We start from the raw sequence: 26,911 nt of genomic DNA on the forward strand, positions 1-26,911 counted from the left end.
GTATTTATTGAGTGTTTACTGTTTGCAGAGCACGGTACTAAGCGCCTGTGTTACCACAGCATTTCTGGCTCCTGGAAACTGAACCCTTTGAATGGACGGAAATCCAATCAGAGAGTTTATTCAGCTGGACTTGTTAGGGGTTATGCACCTACTATAAGGATTACAATCAAAACAGCAATTTCTTTAACTGATATATACTTAATGGTTTCATAAAGTACCCAATTTTCTTTGTGCTTGTCTACAAGCTTGGGTGTGGCTCATGATTTATGGGGGTTTTGCTTTTTTTAGTGTGGGAGACAGACAGGTTTAAGTACACACCCAAATTTAGAGAAAGGAGCACAAATAATATTTGTTGACCATCGACTGGGTGCAGAGTATTGTACTGAGCACTTGGGAGAGTACCCCTCTGGACTGTAAACTTCCTGTAGGGTGTAAGCTCACTGTGGGCAGGGAACATGTCCACCAACTCTCCCAAGTGTTTAGTAGTGTGCTCTGCACACAGTAAGTGGTCAATAAATATGATGGATTGAGTACCACAGAGTTAGTCTCAACATAAAGATGTTTTAGGCCTTGGTTTACCACAATTTTCCATGTTTAGTACTAATTAGTAGAGGTTCCATGCTAGGGGATCATTCTCTTAACTACTCCCATGATGCTCCTTGTAGGCGGGGCATGTGCCCACCAACTCCGTCACATTCTCCAAAGCACTCAGTACAGTAAAAAGCTCAGTAAATCCCATTGATCGAGATTGTTTGAAGCCAGGGAGGATGTCCCTGGTTGGTCTGCCTCAAGAATGAATGAGACCTGATCCGGAGCTGACGGCTGAAGCCCCTGAAGGCTCAGGTGGGTAGCTGGAAATGGGGAGTGGGAGGAGGGATTAGTTACCAAAACTGGGAGTGTCCAGCTCAGGCATTGGGGGAGGAGGTTTCTCTAAGGGGATGGAGCAAACTAATAAAATAGGCTTCCTGTTAACTGATTCTGATCTTGGCCCAGGGGTCTATTGTACCTGCCTATAATCAATCATTCAGTCAGTTGTATTTATTGAGCACATACTATGTGCAGAACACTGTACTAAGTGCTTGGGAGAACAAAGTGTAATAGAATCAGCAGACACGTTCCCTGCCCATAAAGAGTTTACAACCTAGAGGAAGAGACAAGCAATCCAAGTGTCTGCACGCCCATGCCCCCTGTTTCTAGATCTGGCAGGCTACTCCGCGTTAGAAAAAGTGAATTTCAGGTGAGTAACTCATTCTTATGGGTCTCTCTGATCTTCTGAGCTCATGTATTTTGGGAAAAGAATATTTGAGGAAACTGGGGTTAGAAGTTTGTAGACCTTGCCTTTTCTCGCCTTCAGAAGTTTTTCTTAATATTGGAGAGTGCTCTCAACCTGATTGACATGTATCTCTTAAAGTGACCGCATTTTACATCGGAAGATGTAGGGTTTGTCAGTGCTGCAGCCTAGTGCAAAAGTAGCTGAAGGAAGGTCAGAGTGGACTAGATAGAAATAATTGTTCTGATTCCAGAGGTGTTTCATTCTTTGCTGATATTAATGGGTTGCCTCAGTCCCTAAATATTTCATTGGTGGATTTTCCCAAGTGTTCCCCAGAGCAATTTGATTTTTGTATCGCAAACTGTGACTCATGTCCAAGAAGATTTATAGGTTGCATGATAACATCGCCAAATTTCTATCTCCCACGAGCATTGGTCTTTATAGTGAGGCACCCGGAAATGGAACCACAGGTTATCTTGAAATGCAGTGTTTTCTTTGGCATAGATGGGGTAGGTGTGTGTTACATTACTCAGAAAGCAGAAAATTTTAATTCACTTGAGAATGGAGAGGGGTTTTTTTTTTTTTTTTTTGCTATTTTTGGTGTCTGGTTAGGAAAGTCCTACTATATGTCATACAGCGAAGGTGTACCTGTGTTTATGTACTTGATACTTTGTGGGGTTCATGTACCTCAGAACATTGGAAATAAAAGGTTGGCCACAATATTCCTTTTTGCAAAGTAAGGTAAAGTTGGTGAGGCATGTAAGGATGAAGTCCTTCATCTCATAAGATTGATGCATACCCCTGCCTTGAGAACTGGCCAGCGGGACTATATTGAGTCCTGTGTTTGGACAGGTGATCGGAAGTAACAAAAGCTGTTAATGTAGGAAATATGTTGAGGAGAGGTAGTGTGTTTGTTATACAACTGCCACTGTGATTGCCCTGGATGTTTTCTTGGGTCATTTCCTGAAGATTCTCTGTAATCTCTCAAATAGTAATGCGAGAACCAAATCAATCAGTTAATCAGTGGTATTTATTAAGCACTTATTGTGTAGAACACTGTTAAGCGCTTGGGAAAGTACAGTACAAGACTGTTGGGAGACATGTTTCTGGCCCACGAGGAGTATACAGTCTAGAAGTACTACATCCAGCATGCTCACTTCACTCTTGTAATGCCAACCTACTTACTGTCCTTGGTTCTTATCTGTCTTGTTGCTGACCCCACTCCCATGATCTGCCTCTGGCCTGGAACTCCATCCCTTTTCATATCCGACAGATTATCGCCCTCCCCCACTTTCAAAGCCTTACTGAAAACACCTCTTCTCCAAGAGGCTTCCCCGACTAAGCCCTCATTTCCTCCACTCCCTCTCCCTTCTGCACTTGGATTTGCCCCCTTTATTCATCCAGCCCCCCAATCAGCTCCATAACACTTATCAATCAATCATATTTATTGAGTGCTTACTATGTGTAGAGCACTGTCCTAAGTACTTAAGCGAGTAGAGTTGGTAGACATATTTTCTGCCTACACTGAACTTAGTATAGAGGAGGAGACAGACACTAATATAATGTATGGATATCTACACATCTAGACTGCGAGCCTATTGTTGGTTAGGGATTGTCTCTATCTGTTACCGAATTGTTGGGTAGGGATTGTCTCTAACTGTTACTGAACTGTATTTTCCAAGCGCTTAGTACAGGGCTCTGCACACAGTAAGTGCTCAATAAATTCGTTTGAATGAATAAATACATAAGTGCTGTGGGGCTGAGTCAGGGGTGAATAAAGGGTGAAAATCCACATACGTATCCATAATTTCTAATAATGTCCATCTCCGCTTTGAGACTGTAAGTTCCTTGTGGGCAGGGAACTTGTTTACCGTCTCTGTTATATTGTACTCTCCCAGACACTTAGTACAATGCTCTGCACGCGTTAAGTGCTAAATAAATACAAATCATAGACACACAAGTTGGTGTCCTTCCTGTCCCCCCTCCCGCCTCATCCCCCTTCTTGCTCTCGCTCTCTATTATCCATTAGGTAGCACGGTCCTGTTGCAACCATGGGTAAAGGTGCTGTTGCAAGACAGCAAAATACAATACTCAGGAGGGTGTAGAGCCTGTCCTATCCCTTTCTCTGATCTCCCTATCTTATTGTTCTACTTACCTCGTCTTCCCATGTATTTACCCCCATCCACAGGTCATCTCTGAACCTGCCTCTAGGCTTTTGACTTTGTTTCCTGCCTGTTGGCTCTCTCTCATGAAGGCTTCACTTAGAACAGACAGAACATGGTGACTCACCCCAGTCATGTTTCATGGTGCCACAGATTCAAGATTGGGGTCAAGATCCCGATCTCCCCCTCTAGACTGTAAATTCATTATGGGCAGGGAATATGTCTGCTAATTCTGTTGTATTGTACTCCTTACAACGGCTTAGAACAATACTCTACACATAGTAAGCGCTCAATAAATGTCACTGATTGATTAAAGACCAAAGCCCTAATCTCATTCATTTGTCCCATACTTTTGGCTTAAGTTCTTAGGTCCTTCTATTTGTACATATCATCCAAAGGATGTGCAGGAGAAATGGCTGGGTTTTAAATTCTTGAGGAAAATTAGCTGATTTTTTTCCTTTTCAATCCAATAAGCAAAATTGAAACTGGGGATGTGTTATCTACCATAGCAAAGTTAGGATTAATATGATAAACTTGGAAAGGTCCTTATGGGTAGGGATTGTGTCCACCAATTCTATATGTTGTGTTCTTCCAATTATTTAGCACAGTGCTCTGCACATAGTAAGTGCTTAATAAATAGAGAAGCAGCATGTCTTAGAGAATAGAGCATGGGCCTGGGAGTCAGAAATACCTGGGTTCTAATCCTGACTCTGACGTGTGTGCTGTGTGATCTTGGGCAAGTCACTTCCCTATGCCTCAGTTACTTCTTCTGTAAAATGGCGATTAAGACCGAGCCACATGTGAGACATCCACTGTGCCCAACCTGATTAGCTGGTGTCTACTCCAATGCTTAGAACAGTGCCTGGCACATAGTGTCTAACAAATACCCTAAAAATAAATACCATTGATTGATTTAATGTTTGCTACCTTAATAGTTTTCAAGGGTCATTTCACTTTTTTACCTCTTGAGAGAGGCAAGAAAAGGGATGAGGTAGTGTAATGCCAGATTACCACTTCTGCCAGTAGCTACAGGACTCCCCTTTCTAGTTGTAAATTCCTAACAAAATTCATTTTGATTATCATTTTATCAAAATTAGTATTTTTATAAATAAATGTGCCCAGGAACTCATCCTAACTAAAAACTTGTGAGAGGACTGTTATCTCTAAACCTTCCATGTAAACTTTTTCTTCTGGTGGCACAATAAAACAAATTCATGTGTTGATGAATTTGAGCTAATGGCTGATGAATTGTGATGTTCTTACTCGTCCTAAGTGGAGCTCTCCAAGTGCAGGCCTCGTTGGTAATGGGAAATTTTTGAATATACAGTTAATGAGTATTTTACTCCCTTAGCATACTAACTTCTGGGTCCTGAAAGTGCGGCTAGGCCATGATGAGCACTGTTCTCATGGTATTTAACACAATCAAAACCTTGAGGTACTTGAAATCTCGCAGAAACAAAGCTTTCTAGGTTGATTAAATCTCATTTTCAGCCTAGTGGGTTCCACACCACATTATTTCTGGGTACAGATAGAGAAGTGGCGGTTCTAGGAACTGAATGCTGTTTGATTGATTTTTTTTTTTTTAAAGGTGGTACAGACAGTGTGTGTGTGTCTGTGTATTTCTCTAGTTAACCCATTCCCAACCCTGATTTGGAAAGGAGGAAAGAGTGAATTTTCTGTCTCAAACATTCCTGCTCAACTGAAATCATTCATTCATTTGTATTTATTGAGCGCTTATTTGTGTGCAGAGCACTGTACTAAGCGCTTGGAAAGTACAATTCGCTAACAGATAGAGACAATCTCTACCCAACAATGGGCTCATGGTCTAGAAGGGGGGGGCAGACAACAAAAAACAGGTAGGCAAAACAAAACAAGATATTCCATCTTGAGACCTACTCATTGTGATATCAATCAGTCATATTTATTGAGCACTTACTATGTGCAGAGCACTAAACTTAGTGCTTAGGAGACTGCAATATAAGAGTTGGTAGACACATTCCGTGCCCACAATGAGCTTACAGTCTAGAAGGAGACAATGACATTAATATAAGTAAATGAATTAAGGCTATGTACATAAGTCCTGTGGTGCTGAGAGAGGAGTGAGTAAAGGGTGCAAATCCAACTTCGCATGTTACCAGCTGTGAATTCCCTCTGAGAAAACACAGATTTTAATCACTTCATTGTGACTATTACGGCCCAGCTCTGTCTTCTGATGCCAGTGTGGGATGGAGCCCTTCTAACAGTTTCTCTTCAGGGGAGAAAGGGCTAAAACAGCAGTTGGAAGTGGCCTGCTCCCATCCCAGGTGTCATCAGTATTTTCTCCTAGGTTAGCTTAGCTGTGAGAGAGGCAGAGGAAATGAATGTTTTTTCTGAGCAGCTACATCCAAGCTCAGCAGCAACATGGGGTAACTGTGAATTGGCAACTTATACTAGCAGGTTTATGTTATGGGGAAAATTTAACTTTTGACCAGGTTCTTTTTGGGTGGACAGTCCCCCCTGCATATCATCCTTCCCTTTACTTCCCCTATATCATTTCACAGGTCAGTAGCCATACCTGGTTCATCAGTCAAGTGTCTCGGGGTTCATAGCCCTTTGGGTTCCAAGGAATTATTTCACTGCTCTTGTCGGTATTACATTTCACATACCTAAAGAGCTGGCCATGCCTGTGAAACTTAAACAAGGATGACAGCTACCTCTAAGGTCAGTAATCAGGTTCCTACAGCTCTACCTCTTCAGAGTCAGAAGCCTCTCACCTTTGAACTGACCTTACTGCCTGTTCTGTTGGCCATCAATGACACAGGTCACTTTTGGCCCACAGGCTCAGGATCAGCCTGGCGTAGTGGATAGACCACAGGTCTGGGAGTCAGAAGGTCATGGGTTCTAATCCTGGCTCCGGTCATTTGACTGCTGTGTGACCTTGTGCAAGTTACTTAACTCCTCTGTGCATCAGTTATCTCATCTGTAAAATGGGGAGTGAGACTGTGAGCCCCATATGGGACAGGGCCTTTGTCCAACTTGATTTGTTTGTAACCACCCCAGTGCTTAGTATAGTGCCTGGGACGCAGTAAGCGCCTAACAAATGTTACTATTATTATTATTCAGGGGACCCCAGAAGCAGCGTGCTGAGTCCTGAACTGGACTTTAGAAGCCAATACCTTCTCACCTCCATAATCTCTTTCCCTTCTATAAGAATTTCCAGGCACATTCTAATTGGTGAATTCTCCTCTGATACCCATAACTGCTGTTGTATTGCCTCACTCCTAAAAATATAATCCTAAACTGATGCCAAACGGGGAACCAAAAAAAAGTGATTTAAGCTTCATGTATTCTAAAAAAGAGAGATGATAAATTTATAATCCAACCCATTCCCCTACCATTGAATGCCCCAGAGTTTCTTAATATCTTATACTTAAGATATGACTTCTTGGGAGGGAGAAGTCAAAGGGGTATTGAGATTTAGGCTGGGGGCTAGGTGGAAGGATGGCTAAGGAAAGGGTGGGAATGGTATGTGGGGTGGGTAGTGGTGGTAGTAACTTGGAGTGGCTGTCTAGACTGTAAGATCCTTGTGGACAAGGGATCATACCTACTAACTCTATTGTAATATACTTAACAAGTAATAATAATAATAATTATGGTATTTAATAATGTTGGTATTTGTTAAGCGCTTACTGTGTGCAGAGCACTGTTGTAAGCGCTGGGGCAGATGCAGGGTAATCAGTTTGTCCCACGTGAGGCTCACAGATAATCCCCATTTTACAGATGAGGTAACTGAGGCACAGAGAAGTTAAGTGACTTGCCCACAGTCACACAGCTGACAAATGGCAGAGCCGGGATTCGAACCCATGACCTCTGATTCCGAAACCCACACTCTTTTCACTGAGCCACACTGCTTTGTTTAGCACTTAACTATGTGCCAGTCACTGTACTAAGTGCTGGGTTGCATATAAGCAAATCAGGTTGGACACAGTCCCCATCCCACATGGGGCTCACAGTCTTAATCCCCATTTTACAGAAGAGATAGCTGAGTCACAGAGAAGTGAAGTGACTTCCCCAAGGTCACACGGCAGACAAGTGGCGGAGTTGGGATTAGAACCCATGACCTTCTGACTCCTAGGCCCGTGCTCTCGCCACTATGCCACGCAGCTTCGCCACATGGCATACTTAGTATACACTCAGTACACAATAAGCACTTGAGAAGTACCACTGATAGGCTGGAATAGGTGCCTGGTTATATTTTGGGCTTTAATACTATAGGACTCTGGGTACTGAAGTGGGAGAACCACTGCTGTTCCCGTGTCACTAAGTACTCATACTCACCGATGCACATACACTTGTACACAATTTTGATATGCAATTTACATTTACAAGCTTTAGGAGGTGACTGTCCATTTAAAGCTGAGCTTTAATACATGTTTCTTGGTACATTGATCCTTTTTTGCTTGGTAGAGGCAGGGATTTCTCTGCCACTTTTTGTTGCCCATAAAGATAAGATGGTCCAGTTTTTAAAAAAGCTTCCATTATTTAGACACTTTCTCATCCCTCTCTCATTCTCACTTCTGCCCTTTCTCATGCACATGCACATTCAAGAGGACATTTGTCATATTATCTAGACTGTAGTATTTTAGTTATTAGCCCCCTCTAGACTGTGAGCTGGTTTTAATAAAAATAATAATAATAATAATGATGATGGTATTTAAGTATTCTGTGCCAAGCACTGTTCTGAGCACTGGGATAGATACAGGGTAATCAGGTTGTCCCACATGGGGCTCACAGTTTTAATTCCCATTTTATAGATGAGGTAACTGAGGCATAGAGAAGTTGTGACATGCCCAGAGTCAAAGCTGATAAGTGGCGGGGCCGGGATTAGAGCCCACGACCTCTGACTCCCAAGCCCGTGCTCTTTCCAGTAAGCCACACTGTTTTGGGCATGGAATGTGTCTACCAACTCTTTTGTAGTGTACTCTCCCAAGCTTAGTACAGTGCCCTGCAGTAAGCACTCAGTAAATACAGTTGATTGAAGAGGTGGTTATCTAAACCCACTCCATATGGAATTTCCCCCTGAAATTAAAAATTACTTACCAGATTACCAGATAGATGTATGTGAAGATTGTTTGGCAATGTCAAATACTGGAGTTGGGGTCCAGATGGGCAAACTGAGACTAGATCTGCCTCCATCTCCCTGTCCATCACTGTGGTAGAGAACCTTTCCTGACCATTATTTAGAGTACGAGTTGTTTTAACATGTGTTTTTTGTACACCATTTGAATATAACCTGATGGAAGAATTATGGAAAATTACCATTAGATGAGTTAGTTCTGGTGTAGCATGATCTACCAGTTGGCTGCAAGTGGTTTTGGTGGATGAAAAAACAATTGTGTATTTGCATTTTCCAGCCTCTGCCTTACTGAACTTTTATACCACACAGTAATCTGTGTTTCTGTAACCCTACAGTATTCAATACCATAAAGTAGCAATGGATGCCAAGGGTATAAAAGCATTCTGCTAGCATTGGACATAATAGTATAGGAATTTGTATCAAAATGTCAGTTTTGATGGTATCGCTGAACCATCAACTCCCAACCCGTTAAATCTCAATGAGTCAATAGTTATTACAACATGATTTTCCCATAACATCAAGGTTCCTCAAGGATACCACCGCCATCATTATAGGAGAGTTCTGTTTCTGAATGGGGCAACCAAGATTGGAGCAAGGAGGAGCTTGATGAATTGAGGAATGTACTGTGTGTGGTGCTTTTTTGTTATTGGTGGTGGTGGAGTTTGTTTTGTTTTTTTACTACTGTTCCTGATTGTCACTTTTTATCCTTCTGGATCAAAGACCAAGTCTGATTTAATATCCATGTGTTTTCAGGACTTACTGCAGTGCTTTACCCATTGGTAGTGTTAAATAAGTGATGTTGTTCATTTGAAACAAGAGGCAACATTCCTGGGATAATGTCCCCAACACTGATTGTGCTTCTAGAACTCATGCATTTGCTAGTACCAACAGGCACATTCTTCATTTTTGTGTGTGTGTCTCTCTTTCCCCCTCAACCCCCACCCCACCCAACTTGATAGAATCTTTTTTGACATATAATTTCTCTCTTTTAAAAAATGAGATGCATGTTCTTGGGCACTCTTCCCCTTACATTTCTCCTTCTCTTTCCATAAAACCGCCTCCTCCATCCTCACCCCACCCATTTGAAACCAGTTTTCCCTTGAGAAGAACTCACTGTGGTTCCTTTAGAAGCGTGTCTTCGGTTTTAATTTTCCTTTCAGTTCACTGTATCAGTTTTCAATCACTTGAGGGTGAAGGTGCCTGCTCCATTGTCCCCGACAACTGTTTTGAGCTGGACTCCCAGACTGGTTCATTCCAAGTCTGACAAAACCTGAGAGGTTTCTGGTCAGGGTTGAAAAGACCCAAAGTGGTGACTCTCTGACTAGTCAGCTGTTTAAGGCCCGTCACCTCTGTCCTCCAACCCCATTTTTTTGCTCTTGGACTCACAGTGAAAGGTTTGCCCCTCTGCATGAGGATAATCTTTTTTTTGCATTTTTACCCTTTCTCCAGTCTAAAGAAGCAACAATAGGCTTATGGTTCTTCTAGGATCGTTGGGTTATGTGAATGGGATATACAAACTAAGAGGAGTGTGGCATGAGCTTTACTCTCAAACCTATCTCACATCGGTTACTTGACATTCCCTTTAGACACAGCTGGCCACACTGAGCAGTATAATCATTCATCATTCTGTTTTGTAGTTCAACATCCCCAAAGGCTTCTGGACTCCTTAACAAGCCTTAATAAAATGAAATTCCAAAACTAACAAGGCAGGCAACATGCCTAAACAAATGATATAAAAAGTTGTAGGGGGTGGAGTAGAAAGAGATAATGTCAGTCATCAACACACCCATCAAATCAGTTCAAATTTAAACTCACGTATCCAAGGAAAGAGTCCAGATTGGATATGAGCATCTCGACCTTTGTGTTTTTCCAAGTTCTGCCAAGGATTTTTTGGCCAGCGGTAGGGGAGGGGTTGCTTTACTGCTCCTCATCTCCCCAAAGGGTTTGAGGCAAATAACTAGGTTTTTTTTGTTTAGTTTTAAAGGTCAAAATACAATGTAGCAGCATTTTAGTAATTAGATATTTTCAGGTAGGCTGAGATTGGGTCCCATAAATCAGTGTTGGAACATTTGCTGAATACCATCAGGTTTCTTAGCAAACAGTCTTTCATTCTGTGTAGACTGTGAGCCCCTTGTTGGGCAGGGATTTTCTCTATCTGTTGCCGAAGTGTACATTCCAAGCGCGTAGTACAGTGCTCTGCATGTAGTAAGTGCTCAATAAATACTATAGAATGAATTCCAGCTTTCTTTTGTAAGAGATAATGTAAAATGAGAAGTGGGCAGAATAGTTGTGTGAGGTTTAGCTCCTTCCCCCTTCTCAGTTCAGAATGGGCTTGATGAGTCTATGCTTTGGACAGCTTTACAAAGAGTTTCACCTGTGATAATGAGAATGGTCAAGCTTGCTTCCTGAAAATACAATTTCTGAGAAGAATCAAACGTGACTCTCCATTTTGCACCTTCTCTGGAGCTTTGGTGACGGGTCATATCGTCTATGGAGAATGAGATCTTGTAATCTGATTTGGTTGCCAAACATTTTAGTGGATAAATCTGAAGATCATCAACATGGAGTGGTTAAGCACATTTTTAAATTGTATTTGACAAGCGCTTACTGTGGGCTGGGCACGATACTAAGCGCTGGAGTAGACGTAAGTTCCCACAGTTTTAAACTCCCACCTTTATGCAGATGATTCCAAATCTACTTCTCCAGTCCTCATCTCACTTCTCCTTCTTTGAAGTCTCACATTTCCTCCTGTCTTGAGGACGTCTGTACATGTATGTCCCACCAACACCTCAAACTTAATATGCCCAAAACAGAACTCCTGATCTTCCCATCCTAACCTTGTCCTCCCCTTGACTTTACCATTACTGTAAACAGCACCTCCATCCTCCCTGTCTGAGTCTGGAACTTTCTTGGTATTATCATTGAGTGATCTCTCACATTCAAGCCACATTCAGTCTTACTAAAGTCTGTCCATTCGACCTTTACAATGTCACTAAAATCCACCCTTTCCTTTCCATACAAACTGCTATTATGCTGATCCAAGTTCATACTTACCATAGTCCATCTTTACTCCTGTCTCTTCCCATTCCACCTCCACATCAAACAGAAACTCTCTATGATCGTTTAAGACTCAATCAGCTTGCCTCCTTCTCAGGCTGATTTCCTACAACACAGCCTGCACACTTCACTTCTCCAATGCCAACCTACTCACTGTACTTCTTTCTCATCTACCTCCCTGCTGACCCCTCGTCCATGAACTCCCTCCCACTTCATGTCCACCGGCCACTAATCTCCCCACCTTCAAAGCCTTATTAAAATCAAGAGGCCTTTCATGACTAAGCCCTCATTTCCCCTACTCTCTCTCTCTTCTATGTCATCTGAGCACTTGGATCTGAACTATAAACAGTCCCTATTCATCCCACCTTCTTCCCCACAGCATTTATACACCTAAGGGCACATCTTTAATTTTATTGTCTGTCTCCTGCTCTTGACCCTAAGGTTCTAGTGGGAAGGGAACAAGTATACTGACTCTATTGTGGTGTTCTCTCCCAAGTGCTTAGTATAGTGCACACAATAAATGCCATCATTTGATCGGTCTATGAGATCTAGTGATGTTTAATTCCAGAAGCAACATTCCAGTGGATCTCTTAAGAATGATGGTGTTAAGTGCTTACTATCTGCCAAGTACTCAGGCTTGCAGATGAGACCGAAGGCGCTTAGTGGCTTCCCACTCCACTTTACGTACTAAAAAGATAAAATGGGAATTCTTTACAAATGACCTGACCCATAGTTATCTGCCAGACCATCTACCCATCTACTGGTGTTCTGGGTTGGTACTTCATCTATAGTCAAACACTAAAAGCTGCAAATTAAATAAGGTATTTCCACAAAAACCCAAACTTTTTTAAACCACTGAAGTAAGTCCACGATTTGGAGGGAAATTCCTCATAGGTATTTTCCCCCAGGCTCTCACTAACTTGTCTGGGGTTTTTGGGTGGGGGGTGGGGTGTGTGTGTGTGTGTGTGTGTGTGTGTGTGCACGCGTGCGCGCGCCATTGGGATTGAAGCTTGTCTAAGCTTGTTTTTATTTTTTTCCTTCTTAGAAGTTCTTTAGAGAATAGACGTGTTGTAGGGGTTGATGGGCTAACTGCTCATGTGGTCTTTGCTCCCTGGAGAGACTTAGGTTAATAAGGCCAATGCATATATTGGATTTGAACTTGAGGAGTGCCAATGCCACTGCTTGCTATACATGTCTAAGGGTGATGTATGAACCTAGGGAACTCTTCCACTGAATGTTTATTTGGACTACCCATTGTGCAGATGTTTTAGGGGAAGGTGGGGTTAGGCCACAGAAAGAGAGAAAATCTTTTAGGTTGGAGAAAACAAATTGTCTTATATAAGAAGAGATGAAAGACTACTCTTTTATAGCTAGTTGAGTAAGACTGTGTAATGGGGGAAAAAGGCTTAGAGGGATACTTTAAAGTCTAAAAGAAGTATTATATGGGTGGGAAAAATGGCGTGTTTCAGGTACAGGGAAGCAGAAAGATCTCAAATTGGATGTGGAGAAATGAACAGACATGATTGAATGTGAGTGGTGGACATGGAGAGATGAAAAGTAATGTAGACACCAGGACAAATTGATAGACTTCAAGACCAGGAATTTGAAAGGTTGTTGGGAGCCCCTGAGGGTTTAGCATAGTGGGTGACCTGTTACTGCCTTACAATATGTCTTTATAAAGCTAGAGCTGAATCAAGGCCACGTACAAATAGATGCTGACCCAGAATTCCAGGCAGGACATTTGCATTGTCACTGAGTAAAGGGATGCCCCAGATGATCACCCTTACTAAACTGCTAGGACTTAGAGGGTCCTGGCTCCAGGTAGGGTCCCACTCTCCCATCCTCAGGGTCCTGAGCAGGGATCTCCTCCCCTCCAGAAAAGACAAGGGAAGAGATCTCCAGGATCCTTCTCCAACAGCTTCAGGACTCAAAAGTCCAACTTGGAAGGAAAGGGCACACCCACTTACATATCCTCTCCCCTCTCCGAGAGACACAACTAATGTTTTGAGGGTTTTCTGCCTTAGGTTAAACTGGGATTCTCTGTTGGAAGGGGAGCCCCAAGTTCACAAATTTCATGCCTGGAAAACATTCCCCCCACTCCTCTCTCTGGAAGTGGCTACCTCCCATGTCACCCTACAAAAGTAGTTATGTGAGAGATTTTTGTTCCCAGATGTTCCTAAGGCCATGACTCTCTTGCAGATACCTCCTCTAAAAGGAAATTTGTGGCCCAATCAGCATTTCTATTGGCCATAAGAAGCAATGGGGCCTAGTGGAAAGAGCGTGGGCCTGGGAGACTGAGGACCTGGGTTCTAATCCTGGCATAACCCTTTTTGTCTGCAGTGTGACCTTGGGCAAGTCATCTCACTGCCATTCATCTCACTTGTCTCTCTGTCAGATTCCTCATCTGTAAAATGGGGATTAAATACCTGTCGTCCTACACAGACTGTGAGCTCCATGTGGGAGAGGGACAGCGTACCACCTATTTATCTTGTATCTACCCAGTGCTTTGTACAGTACTTGTTACATAGTAAACTCTAACAAAAATACCATTTATTATTATGTTGGTATTTGTTAAGCGCTTACTATGTGCAGAGCACTGTTCTAAGCGCTGGGGTAGATATAGGGGAATCAGGTTGTCCCACGTGGGGCTCACAGTCTTAATCCCCATTTTACAGATGAGGTAACTGAGGCACAGAGAAGTTAAGTGACTTGCCCACAGTCACCCAGCTGACAAGTGGCAGAGCCAGGATTCGAACCCATGACCTCTGACTCCAAAGCCTGTGCTCTTTCCACTGAGCCATGCTGCTTCTCCAATTTATAATTGTCACTATTTTTGGCAGCAGCTAAAGAAGTTTCAGATCATGTTGGGTGGATCCTCCACTTCTGCTCTCCCCTCTGGGCTTCTGTACCACTTGGGGACACATAGGAATATGAGAAACACCTTGGCCTATTGGATAGAGCACAGGTCTGGGAGTCAGAATGATCTGGGTTCTAATCCCAGCTCTACCTCTTGTCTGCTGTGTGATCTTGGACAAGTCATTTAACATCTCTGTGCCTCAATTCCCTCATCTGTAAAATGGGGAGTAGGACTGTGAGCCCCACGTTGGACAGGGACTGTGTCCAACCCTATTTGCTTGTATCCACCCCCAGTGCTTAGAACAGCACCTGGCACATAGTAATTACTTAACAAATACCACAATTGTTACTATTAGCATTTCTTGAATGTCCACTCGGTGAAGTGCACTGTTCTAGGTGCTGGGAAGCACAAAATATAAAAGGATATGCCCCCGTCCACAGAGCGTCCACTTGAAAGGAGATGCATATAATCACTTTCAACTAGAGTAGTGGACAGAAGTTACAGTACACAATTTAGCAACTATACCAGTGTGCTGAGGGTGGATTTAAATTCATTAGTGGTAGAATAAGTTCATAGGTTTATACATCAAATGCTGGAAAATCCAGGAAAGGCTTGTAGGAAGAGATGGGACTTAAGGAGAACTTTGAATGCGAAAAATGTCGAGGTCTCTGATTTGGGGAGAGAGGGGAGTTTCAAGCCGGGGAAATGTGAGTGAGGGGATGAATTTGGGAGAGTCGGAAGCGAGATACAGCTAGGAGGGCAGCAAAGACTGGAAGATCTGGCATTCTGGCCGCTTCTTCTCCCCCTCCCTCCTCTCTCACCCACGGCCTAAAAATTCCATACAAAACCTGCTAAAATTGCCAGGCTTCCATGTGGTAGGACTGACCGACCCATCTCCCCGCCCCAAAGCTCACCCAGGCATGCAACATCAGCGCACGCTGCAGTGCCAAACTGTTTGCTCAGCAGATGATTGAAATGATGAGCCAGCAAGTGCAGAGAACGAAATCACTCACTGACCATATCCAACACCTGTCTCCCCCACCTGCCTCAGATAACCAGAGCCAGGGAACCCCTGAGTGCTTCTATCCTACTCCACCGGAAGAGATGACATGTTGGTCTCCTTAAGCTTGATAAATGTCAGGAGGAACAGGCCCAGGGTAGGCAGGACCTGTTCTCCCTAAACTTTGTCTCTGGAGTGGAATAAGTGGGGACGGAACAGTCCTTGCCCAAAGACTCTGAGAAGGAATCCCAGTCACCTGCTAATGGAGGGTTGGGAAGGCCTGCACACTTAATAATCTGTTCGCCTGCTACCTGACTGATAAATTGTGCCTCCCTGAAAGGGAGCTCTCTCCCTCCTATTCCCTTCCTCCCCTGCGCCCCTCACATATTTTCCATTGTCACTTTTCAGCAGATGTAGATGATTGATGCCTCAGCCACGACATCACTGCTAGGCCTCGAAATAGTGGGGGAGAAACCATTCGACGGCAAGAGCTGTGAGTTACGGCACATTTATGGTTAAATGTTAGCGAATGTTTTGGGAGTATTTGACTATTTAGTTTTCTGGCCGACAATCTCATGTTTCGGCGACCAACTGTGTCTCTACCAGGATTTTCCAAGAGCAAAAATCAGACTTTCTTCTCCAGGTGACTTTGGGCCTCCATGTTAATCAGGGAACTATCCGTCTCTCTTCTTTCTCCCGAGAAGGGCCAGTCTCCCCACTTTAGACCTGGGCACGACATTCTTTATTACGTGCGTTGATTGTCTCTTGCATAGCCATGACTGTATATTTAGGATGAATTGTCTTCAAATGTACCTGTGGGTTAGGATATCCTCTCTAGGGCTCTGTGGCAGCCCAGTCCATATGATATGTTCCTAAAGGGGGCAAAGTGTAGCACATCTTCGTAGGTGAATTTCCTTCAATTCTGCCTAAATAGAGCCTTCCAGGAGGCTCGCTGGGGTTAATTGAGTCTCCAGCACCTTTTTGGATAGGTTTGCCCCTGTTTTTCGGGGTAAGCAATGGGCCACCCCAGAATGATCTTTTTGTGGGTCCTATAAGTGAAACATGGATTATTTACTGTAGCGTGAGTTCTCTTTCAAAGGGACGTGGACACCCTGATTACTCCCACCTGTCTTCCTTTCAAGATGGTGCTTTTTGTATTCATCTTTCTCTATTTGGACTCCAGTTCTAGTGGAAATTGGTAAGGGCAGGAAGGACTCCAGTTCTAGTGGAAATTGGTAAGGAGAGGAAGTATTTTGGGCTTAGGGAGGAATGGGGTCTGATCTCTACCTAGTTTAGGCTTCCTGTGCAGGCTGACCTTTGAGCACTGTACTAAGCGCTTCATGACAGAACCTCAGAGTACAGTAAGCGGTCAATAAATGCCACTGATTTACATGTTCAGGGGATATCAAGAGGGATCACTTGATGTGTGCCACAGTAAGTAAACCGTATTTCCTGAGTTAGGATTAGTAAATTGTGCAACTTGTTTAAACCATTTATTTATTGGAGACGCTGTACCAATTTTGATCCAGGGCTTCTAACTTCCTAATTGTTGTCGAGTGGTTATAGTCGGGAAATGACAGATTTCATTATTCTTTGGTTTGTAAGTATGCAGCCATTTAAAAAGGCCGTTGATTCTCAATCTTGTTTACTATTAAGAGATTTTCCTTCCCCTGGATGTTTAGTAAATAAGAATTAGGCTAATTTAAAACTGGTGAAATTACAGTCAAATAGTGAAGCTTGATATGTTGAATGGCTGTGAAGCTGTAAAAGTGAAAAGGAGAAAGCCACTGTTTTGGTACCAGGTTAGTAAATAGTGTAGATGTATTTCTCAATATTTCTGATTAACTTCGAATATAAAGAACTAATTAACACATCTATTCCTAAAGGAGTTTCATTTATTCAATACTTAATCTAAATGAAGTATAATTGTGTGTGGCATATGAGACAATATTTAATTACTGAATAACTAAAATGCTTTAAGGTAACATAAAAGGAAGTTGTTTAGCCTAGTTTTTAATCTAGTTGTACTTTTCAACTTTTTTTTTCCTTTCACGGTTTATAAATTGAATGAAAATTGTACTACAAATAGTGACATAGGGCTTGACTTTGATTTGAAAAAGGACAATAAGCTGGTGAACAACACTGCTGATTAACTGGCTCAGTTGGAACATTAATCCATAGATTTATGCACAGTTTTTTGGTACCTTAATAAAAGCTAATGGTGAACAGCTTTTAAATCTTTGACAGAATTATTTTGTCTTGGCATTTGAGAAGGGTGAGGTGATTTTGATGTTTTTTTAAGCTGGTCTTAAAAATGAACATGCATATGATGCTCAGAAGCCCTAGTTTTTTGTTTTGTTTTGTTTTTAGTTTGGGACAGATGGCTAGAATTTCCCAGGCTTTGAAAGAAGTTTTAATTGCTCTCTTCCATCCATGTCTTCATTATCAGTAATGATGGTATATTGACCTTTAAACTACTCATCAAATGATACGGTCCTACAAGTTGTTTTCTTTCCTTTTTTGTGTGTGTGTGTGGATGGAAGAGTGTGAACAGAAAGACTATTTCAGTGGATTAGATACTGTATTAGGATATATGATTTAAAGATAAAATATGAAGGTGTAATGAACCATATTATTGTGTATTGCTTTGTCTCAATTATCATCATGATGGGGAAGGTTACCATGAAACTCCATGAATTCAAACTCTACATTGGCAGTGATCAAGAGTGAAGTTCTACTGTATAATGTCATGAATATAGCATTTATTGCAAAAATCTGCCAGAGGAAAATGGCTCCCCTAGGGAAAAAAAAGCAGTAAAGAGAGAGGCGAGATACTGCTATGCCCACTGAGGGAGGAAGGTGGGGCTGGAGTGAACAAATGAGAAAATGAAGCGGAAAGGAGGGCTACAACGAGGAGATGAGGAAACTGAGAGTAGGGGACAGAAGTACTGTGTCAGAAAAAGTAGGCAATCAGATTTCTTACGCTCCTTCTCTTCTGGGTTGCCCATAGCCTTGATTTTTCTCTCTGTTTAAGCTAGAGCTGTTGAAGGAAAAATAGCTATTCTCTGCCTCATGGTTTTTCTTCTTTGGTTGACTTCTTGTTCCCCACTCCAGAAGCTAAGAATGAATCCCAGATTGTTGTGACTGTGGCTATTTAAAAAAAAATCCACATGTTCACTATGAAAAAGAGGGGTATATTCAGCACTGAGTGACATTTAAGAACATTTTTACAAATCACTCTTCCCTTTCAATCTAGTTCCCTTAATCTGAAGTAGAGTGGTTTTAGTTCTCCATATAACCCGGAAGGCACATTCAGGAATGACCCCTTTAGACTATAAGCTCCCCCTCTAGACTGTAAGCTTGTTGTGGTCAGGGAACGTATTGTACTCTCCCAAGCGCTTAGTACAGTGCTCTGCACAGTCAGCACTCAATAAATACGATTGATTGAAAACTCTCCTAGAAGTCACCGTCCGCTGCACATTTATGTGTGCACGTGTTCCTGTTCCCACACGGCCGCATGCTGTAACCAGGCAGGCTTGTATTGTCAGCCGGACGTTCCCTAATTCCTTAACAGCGTTCTAGCCGAAACGCGGCATTAAAACCTGTGTTGTGCCAAAGCTGAGAGTGACAACTCTCAAAAGGTGTAAAAAAAACCCAATACTTCCCTATGGAGGAATAGGGAAGTAGCCTTTATCTTCTAAAGATGCATTAATATGAAAGGAGTGTTCACTTGGTAAAGTGTTTTGTTATCAAAATCATGTTTCTAATAGTGTCTGTCTTAGGTTTCACATTTTGAAAAAGGTGCCGGTAGAACATTGGCATTAATACTGCTTCTTCCTCTTTGCTACCCGTACCCTAGAATTTAATGTTGCATGGATGCCCGTCTCCAAGTCCAAAGAGAAATTCTTTAAAAAATTTAAGTTCTTTGGGAAAATTTTTCTCAACTTCATCTCGGTTAGTGCTAGTGTGTTTTATTGGGGACTATATGAGCAGTGTGTGTGTGAGAGTGTGTATGTGTACGCTTTCTCTTCCATTCTGTTCCAAACTGTAGAAAGAAGGTAACTTTGATTTCTACATTGCTGCCAAGCTTTCATGCTTCCAGTTTAGGCAGCGGAAGCTGGATTCAAAGCCAGGGATCTAGGACTGGGCAGTAGCAAGCTACATGTTCACCCCATGGCATCCTGGCCTCAATTCTTTAGATCAAAGTTCAAATTAATCTGCTGGCTCTTTTCCATTATAATGTTCTTTGTGATTGAAAACCTATTGCTGTCCTTGCTAACAATTGCAGAACTCAAAATTTGTAACTTTTTCCCCTCCTTCTGTTAGGTGCTGGATAGTTTATTAGCTCAATATGGAACGGTGGAGAACTGTGAGCAAGGTACTTGTGTTCTAAACTAAATTGCTTTCAAATTTGCCCAAGGAAGATATGGAAAGGAAACTTAATTCTGTGTTTTTTTGTTTGTTTGCATTTTTCTCCCTCTCCAGTGAACACTGACACAGAGACTGCAGTAGTAAACGTAACATACGCCAACAAGGACCAGGCTAGGCAGTAAGTACATTTGAAAAGTTTTTGCTTTGTCACTCATCTCCTAAATTACTGAAGTTATTGCCATGTCAGAATTTTTTCTACTAGCTTATGTGCCGTTGGTATTAAAAGGGGTGGTGGGGGTAAGGGGAAATGCAATAGTAGCCCTTCTCCCCCTCCCCGCCCATTCTTTGGGAGTAGGGATAGAAAAAATAAGTCTTTGGATTATTGCTAGTTTACTTTGTATTCTCCATTTTGGCTGCTTTTATGAAATATGTAATTTGTTAAACTAGTAAAATGTAACATTATTCTTGTAATGTTATATTGACTTGGATTTACTTGTGACTTCTAACCATCCCTTTTTTGTGTTCAAGAACTTCCATGTGAAGTTTTTCATCAATTCTGGCAATCCAGTTATAACTTGATCAACAAACGCTGCCATATATTGGGCTTTCATAACTTCCAAATTTAGCTCCTCCCAGTTGTATAAAGTCGGTATATTATTGTATAGATATGGTTGTTGAAAATTCCCTACAGCAGACCAATAAAATTTCAGTCCGTAGTACTTGGGAGCATGCATGAAGTTCTTTATTTTTTTTCTAAGATAGAATGGCCTCAGTTTGAATTGTAACCCATGGTTCTTTGCCAAAGTATTGTTTACTTGAGGGATCTGATTTAGCTAGTGCTCTTTCTGGTTCCGTTTCTCATCCAGTTGCTGCCTCTTCCCCATCTCCTTGCCCCCTATATACCACTGTCTTTTTCCTAGGCACAAATACCACGTGAATTTGATTATTTTTTTTTAAACTTTGAAATTCCTGCCACCTTGTGGCTAACTAAAATCAACAGGGTAGTGTAACATACAACCAGACGCAAAATACCAAGTACAAACTTTTGCAAATCCAAGCATTTGTCTAGAGCACATTAAGGGAGTTGTGTTTTCTTCCCCACCCCAGCTCCTTCAATTGAAGTAGTCATTGCTAAGGCAGATTTCCAACCGACTCTTCCCCAACAATAAAAAGCCTTCCTTTTCTTGATTGCTTTTTTAAGATCCCTATCTGGGAAGTAGGGAAGTAATCTCCTTGAATTTCCCAGTTGTTACTTTCTAGGGCCTGTCTACGTCATGGAATTAAGATGAAAACAAGAATTTATTTTAATAACTTTTCAATGCATTCCTGTTTACATAGTGTCTATCTCGGAAGAGCTCAAAGCATTCTTTAGACGTTATCTCATGCAGTTTTGGATCAGAGGAGATTCACCGTATAAAATTAATCATTCATAAAGAAGATGGAAAAGAGCTTTGCACAGTTAACTATTGATTATCCATGAAAACAGGAGGGTAAAACCAGCATGGTTATATGAAATTCACCAATAATACCAACCCCCAATTTTGTGTTTCAGTTTCCTTTTTTATTACCAAAAAAAACCACAAGCAAAAATAGTTCTGTTCAGACTTAATCTGTTTTCCTTGTGTAACGTCTTGTGAAAATGCTAGTGACTTTACATCATCTGACAATTTCACTATTCAGAGAGACAGGGAGAATAATTGAGAGAGTTTTAACAACTTATGGAGAAAGGGCTGTGTTTGAAAGGTTAGTAGAGTAAAGCAGATGAACTTCTGAGGAAAACTTTAACAACTTAAATCGCAAATCAAATTGGGAACAATATATGTGGATTCCAGGCTGACACAATCAGAATGACAGCTATTAGGGGTTCAGCATTTATCTATACTTAATCCAACTTCATGAAGAACTGGCTTGTTACATAGAACTCTAATACAATAATAGTGATTGTGGTATTTAAGTCCTTATACTATGTTTCAAGCACTATACTAAGCCCTGGAATAGTTACTAGAGGGTCAGGTCCCATATGGGGCTCAAAGTCTAAGTTGGAGGGAGAACAGGTATTGAAACCCCATTTTTTTGCAGATGATGGAACTGAGGCATGGAGAAGTTAATAATGATGGTTTTTGTTAAGCGCTTACTATGTGCAGAGCACTGTTCTAAGCACTGGGCTAGATACAGGGTAATCAGGTTGTCCCACGTGAGGCTCACAGTCTTCATCCTCATTTTCCAGATGAGGTAACTGAGGCACAGAGAAGTGAAGTGACTTGCCTACAGTCACACAGCTGACAAGTGGCAGGCTGGGAATAGAACCCATGACCTCTGACTCCCAAGCCCAGGCTCTTTCCACTGAGCCACGCTGCTTCTTGTAAGTGACTTGTCCAAGGTCACATAGACAAGTGGCAGAGCCACGATTAGAACCCAGGTCCGCTGACTCCCAAGTCCGTGCCCTTTCCCCTGGGCCACTCTGCTTCAAGATTTCTCGAGATAAGGCATGGTGGTAATTTGTACAAGGGAATTAGAGGAGCAGAAAAGACACTTCATGCAGCTGATGTTCCATTTTGTGGAAGAGTAAATCTTTTTTTTTTTGAGTTGTTGGTTGCTGAAGTGACTTTTCACCTCTTTCTCTGGGCAACCTGGCCTCTAGGCTGCCATGTTATAGTTCCTAGGTGTGATTTAATCCTTTCAAAGGAAAATATTAAGCCAACCCTCCTCTGTTTATTTTACTTGTAAATGAGTGTTTTTCAGTCCTGTGGCGATATTCAGTCAGTTCTGCTATCCTCTGGGTTTTCATCGTGTGGTTTGAATAGAAAGCTCTTCAAGAATTAGGGAATGGAGGGAACATTCTCTGCACACTGTGCACCTGTCTAGAAAGATTGCAGTCCAGTGTCAGAAAAAGCAGTTATGCACAAGAGCACAATTACTTAGTACAGGGCTCTTCGCACAGTAAACGCTCTGTAAATGCCATTGATTGACTCTCCTCCACACTCATTCATTCAGTTCTATTTATTGAGCACTTACTATGTGCAAAGCACTGTACTAAGCACCCGGGAGAGTACAGTATAACTAATGGACACATTCCCTGCCCACAATGAGCTGGTTCTTTAAGAATACAGCCTCTGCATTCATTCAGTTCATTCAATCCTATTTATTGAGCATTTACTGTGTGGAGAGCACTATACTAGGCGCTTGGGAGAGTACAATAATAATAATAATACCAATAAACAGATACATTCCCTGCCCACAACAAGCTTAGAGTGGGGGGCTTATCTCCCCCAGTGTTTAGAACAGTGCTCGGCACATAGTAAGCGCCTAACAAATACCAACATTATTATTATTGTTATTATTATTATTAGCCAGACGGGTTCAGTGTCCAAACAACACCATGATATCTCAAGTTCTGGATCATCTTTTTATTCAACTGCCTCGGGGCCCCAGTTTTACAATCTTGTCATAGTGGGATCTTTTCTTTAAGAAGGTAGGACTGGACCGGGTTTGATTCGTTTGTAGATAAGTGTCTATATTTAACAACAAACGATAATATGGGGTGGAATTATGTTTATTTCTATAAGTTATTATGCAACTTAGAAATTCCTTGTAAATACTTCTGTTGTGAGATCGCCTGGAGCCGTGAGCAGCAGCTGCGGTGTTTTGTACAAACACACACGTTCACCTCGAATGTTGGCGGCATGCAATTGGAGCCTGAAAATTCCCCACTTCTAGGCCCACTCATAACCTTTGTAACAGTGTCACTTCTTGAAACTCCCTTAAAGTTTACATTCTAATTACTGAGGGGTACTTTTCCTTTGTTTATTGCTTTGAGGATTGGAAAAAGTATAACACGTTCCTGCACCCCTCCACTTTTCATCTTTTCCTTTCATCCTCTGTATTCCCCTTCAGTGTTTGTTTTCTTCACAGGATTCCAAGACTTCCTTTAGGGCTGTGCTTTTCTTTAAGAAAAGCACCCTGCACCCCCCCAACCTCAGCCCCATCACCCAGAGACCAATTTGCTTACTTTTGAAGTAAAACAGCTTGGGAAGAATTATGCAAGTTTGTGAAATGATGGAAAGGGCTGATGGAAACAGGAAGGAAGTGAGAATTTTGGCCCTTGCTAAATTTAGAACCTTAGTCCAGCAAGGAGCCTCTAGAGCCTCCCACCTAAACCATTCATGGTAGTTGATTGTCTTATTTTTAGTATCATGTCCAGAGAGTGGAGATTCCACTCTCTGTGCCATCCTCCTTCTCCCTGTGCCCCCCCCCCGCCCCAAAAAATCTGTTCCTCACCCCTGTAGTCCAGTGTTTAATCCCCAATACAGTCAATTGTGTCTGAGCTCTGTTGTTGCAGCTAAGCTCATTTCCTCTTGCTTGCTCCCATTTGTAACAACTTTATTCATTCATTCATTCATTCATTCAATAGTATTTATTGAGCGCTTACTATGTGCAGAGCACTGTACTAAGCGCTTGGGATGAACAAGTCGGCAACAGATAGAGACAGTCCCTGCCGTTTGACAGGCTTACAGTCTAATCGGGGGAGACGGACAGACAAGAACAATGGCACTAAACAGCGTCAAGGGGAAGAACATCTCGTAAAAACAATGGCAACTAAGTAGAATCAAGGCGATGTACAATTCATTAACAAAATAAATAGGGTAACGAAAATATATACAGTTGAGCGGACAAGTACAGTGCTGTGGGGATGGGAAGGGAGAGGTGGAGGAGCAGAGGGAAAAGGGGAAAATGAGGCTTTAGCTGCGGAGAGGTAAAGGGGGGATGGCAGAGGGAGTAGAGGGGGAAGAGGAGCTCAGTCTGGGAACGCCTCTTGGAGGAGGTGATTTTTAAGTAAGGTTTTGAAGAGGGAAAGAGAATCAGTTTGGCGGAGGTGAGGAGGGAGGGCGTTCCAGGACCGCGGGAGGACGTGACCCGGGGGTCGACGGCGGGATAGGCGAGACCGAGGGACGGTGAGGAGGTGGGCGGCGGAGGAGCGGAGCGTGCGGGGTGGGCGGTAGAAAGAGAGAAGGGAGGAGAGGTAGGAAGGGGCAAGGTGATGGAGAGCCTTGAAGCCTAGAGTGAGGAGTTTTTGTTTGGAGCGGAGGTCGATAGGCAACCACTGGAGTTTAAGACCTTATAGTCATCTCATCTCCACACTAAACAATCCAAGTCATTTAATTTCTCTTCAAAGAGGCCATTTTTTCCCCCAATCACATTTATTACTCTGCAGTAAGTGCACCCCCGTTTCTCAACATCCTTTTTAAAATAGTAATAATAATGTTGGTATTTAAGTGCTTACTATGTGCAGAGCACTGTCCTAAGCACTGGGGTAGATACAAGTTAATCAGATTGTCCCACATGAGGCTCACAGTTTTAATCCCCATTTTACAGATGAGGTAACTGAGGCACAGAGAAGTTAAATGACTTGCCCACAGTCATACAGCTGACAAGTGGCAGAGCCGGGTTTTGAACTCATGACCTCTGACTCCCAAGCCCAGACTCTTTTCACGCTGCTTCCCGTGTGTACTCTGTAATTGTGCACAGTCAGATGAACAGGGAGTATAATTGAAAGATTGCTTCTCAGATCGTGGACATCACATTACCCTTAGTAGAATCATTCAATTGTATTTATTGAGTACTTACTGTGTGCAGAGCACTGTACTGAGCACTTGGGAAAGTACATTACAACAGTAAATGGACACATTCCCGGGGTCAGGTTAGTTTGCTGTATCCTGTTTGGGTCGAGTCACACAGTGACTCTCTTTGCTTAGCCAGGGAGCTACACATTCTGCATCTGTGCAGATTTTAAGATTCACCATTTGCACTTGATCCTGTTGAATATGATCCTAGTTAAGACACACTCCTTCAATTTATCAAGGACACTTTAAATTCTCTCTCCTCATCTCCCTAGTGCTTAACCACATCCCCCAGATTCAGGCATACTGATCACGCATTAATGATCATGCTCTGTATCTTCATCTAGGATATCGCTCAAACATAGCCCGTAAAAGCTGGAAATTGGCCTGTGGGTGAACCCCAAGAGGGCACCATTGTTCATCTCTTGTTGGCCTGGAGTCAGTTATTTTTATTTTATTTTTTATAAGTGTCCTTTAGGGATGAACTCGTTGTGTCTGGATCATTGGCTCCCAACTTGGGACACCCCAATCAGGTGCACCATTTTAGGTGCTTCTGTATACATGCCAAGGAGCTTTTGAACTTATGTGCCAGTGGCCCCAGATCTGTGCACTTGGATGTTGCAATTTATGAGCAGCTGGGGAAGACCAAAAGTTTTCAGGGCAGGACTGACAGTTCCCCACATTGCCCCAGTGTTGTGGGGAAGCATTGATTGATAGTTTTCCCAGTTGGTGACCTACCTTTGAAATGCTGTTGTCTGTACTGTTCTCCCTCATCCCACTCTGTCAGCCCGGCTGGTGATTCCCCCGAGGACAGCTGAGTAGAAGTGAAGACCAGAAGGGTGGGGAGGGAGGAACTAGGATTAGACACTTGAAAAGATCAGAATGTTACCTGCCAATGAGATGGCAGCTTGAATGTCAGGGCTTGTTTTGATCCTTCCACAGTCACCGGTTAGTAATGTCTGCTTGAGACAGTTCTTGCTTAGAGTTCTATTTTGCTCCAAAAAAACCGAATTTTCCTGGGGATAAGTCTTTCAAAGTCCTTTCTTCTTTAATCTTGATCCTCTCTGCTTTTTGGGCCTCCTTTATTTCTTAGGCCCAACAAGCAGAAGGTAGACTTCACTTTCAGAATGACAGTACCCTACCTGTCTGTCTTTCCTGAACATCCTTGATTCCATTTCTCATCCAGGTGTTGAACCATGATTTCATATCCTAGTGAAGTCAAAAGGTAGTCCTTCCTAAATACCTCCAGTCACTCCTGTTTGTCACCTGCCTTCTGTCACCTAGAAGCAGCATGGCTCAGTGGAAAGAGCACAGGCTTTGGAGTCAGAGGTCATGGGTTCGAATCCCGGATCGGCCACTTGTCAGCTGTGTGACTTTGGGCAAGTCACTTAACTTCTCAGTGCCTCAGTTACCTCATCTGTAAAATGGGGATTAAGACTGTGAGCCCCACATGGGACAAC

General features: G+C 42.5%; 1 protein-coding gene across 1 annotated transcript in view; it reads left to right on the forward strand.

Moving 5' to 3' along the window:
- The window catches only part of IGF2BP3 (insulin like growth factor 2 mRNA binding protein 3), a 162,915-nt gene that overhangs the window by 96,077 nt on the left and 39,927 nt on the right, over positions 1 to 26,911 (forward strand). The window contains exons 4-5 of the mRNA XM_001512312.4: positions 19,789 to 19,840; positions 19,948 to 20,011. Coding sequence (XP_001512362.1) covers positions 19,789 to 19,840; positions 19,948 to 20,011 — 116 coding nt within the window. The remainder of the gene's footprint in view (positions 1 to 19,788; positions 19,841 to 19,947; positions 20,012 to 26,911) is intronic.

The sequence above is a fragment of the Ornithorhynchus anatinus genome, chromosome 8 (genome assembly GCF_004115215.2).
Source record: "Ornithorhynchus anatinus isolate Pmale09 chromosome 8, mOrnAna1.pri.v4, whole genome shotgun sequence".
Classification (NCBI taxonomy): Eukaryota; Metazoa; Chordata; class Mammalia; order Monotremata; family Ornithorhynchidae; genus Ornithorhynchus; species Ornithorhynchus anatinus.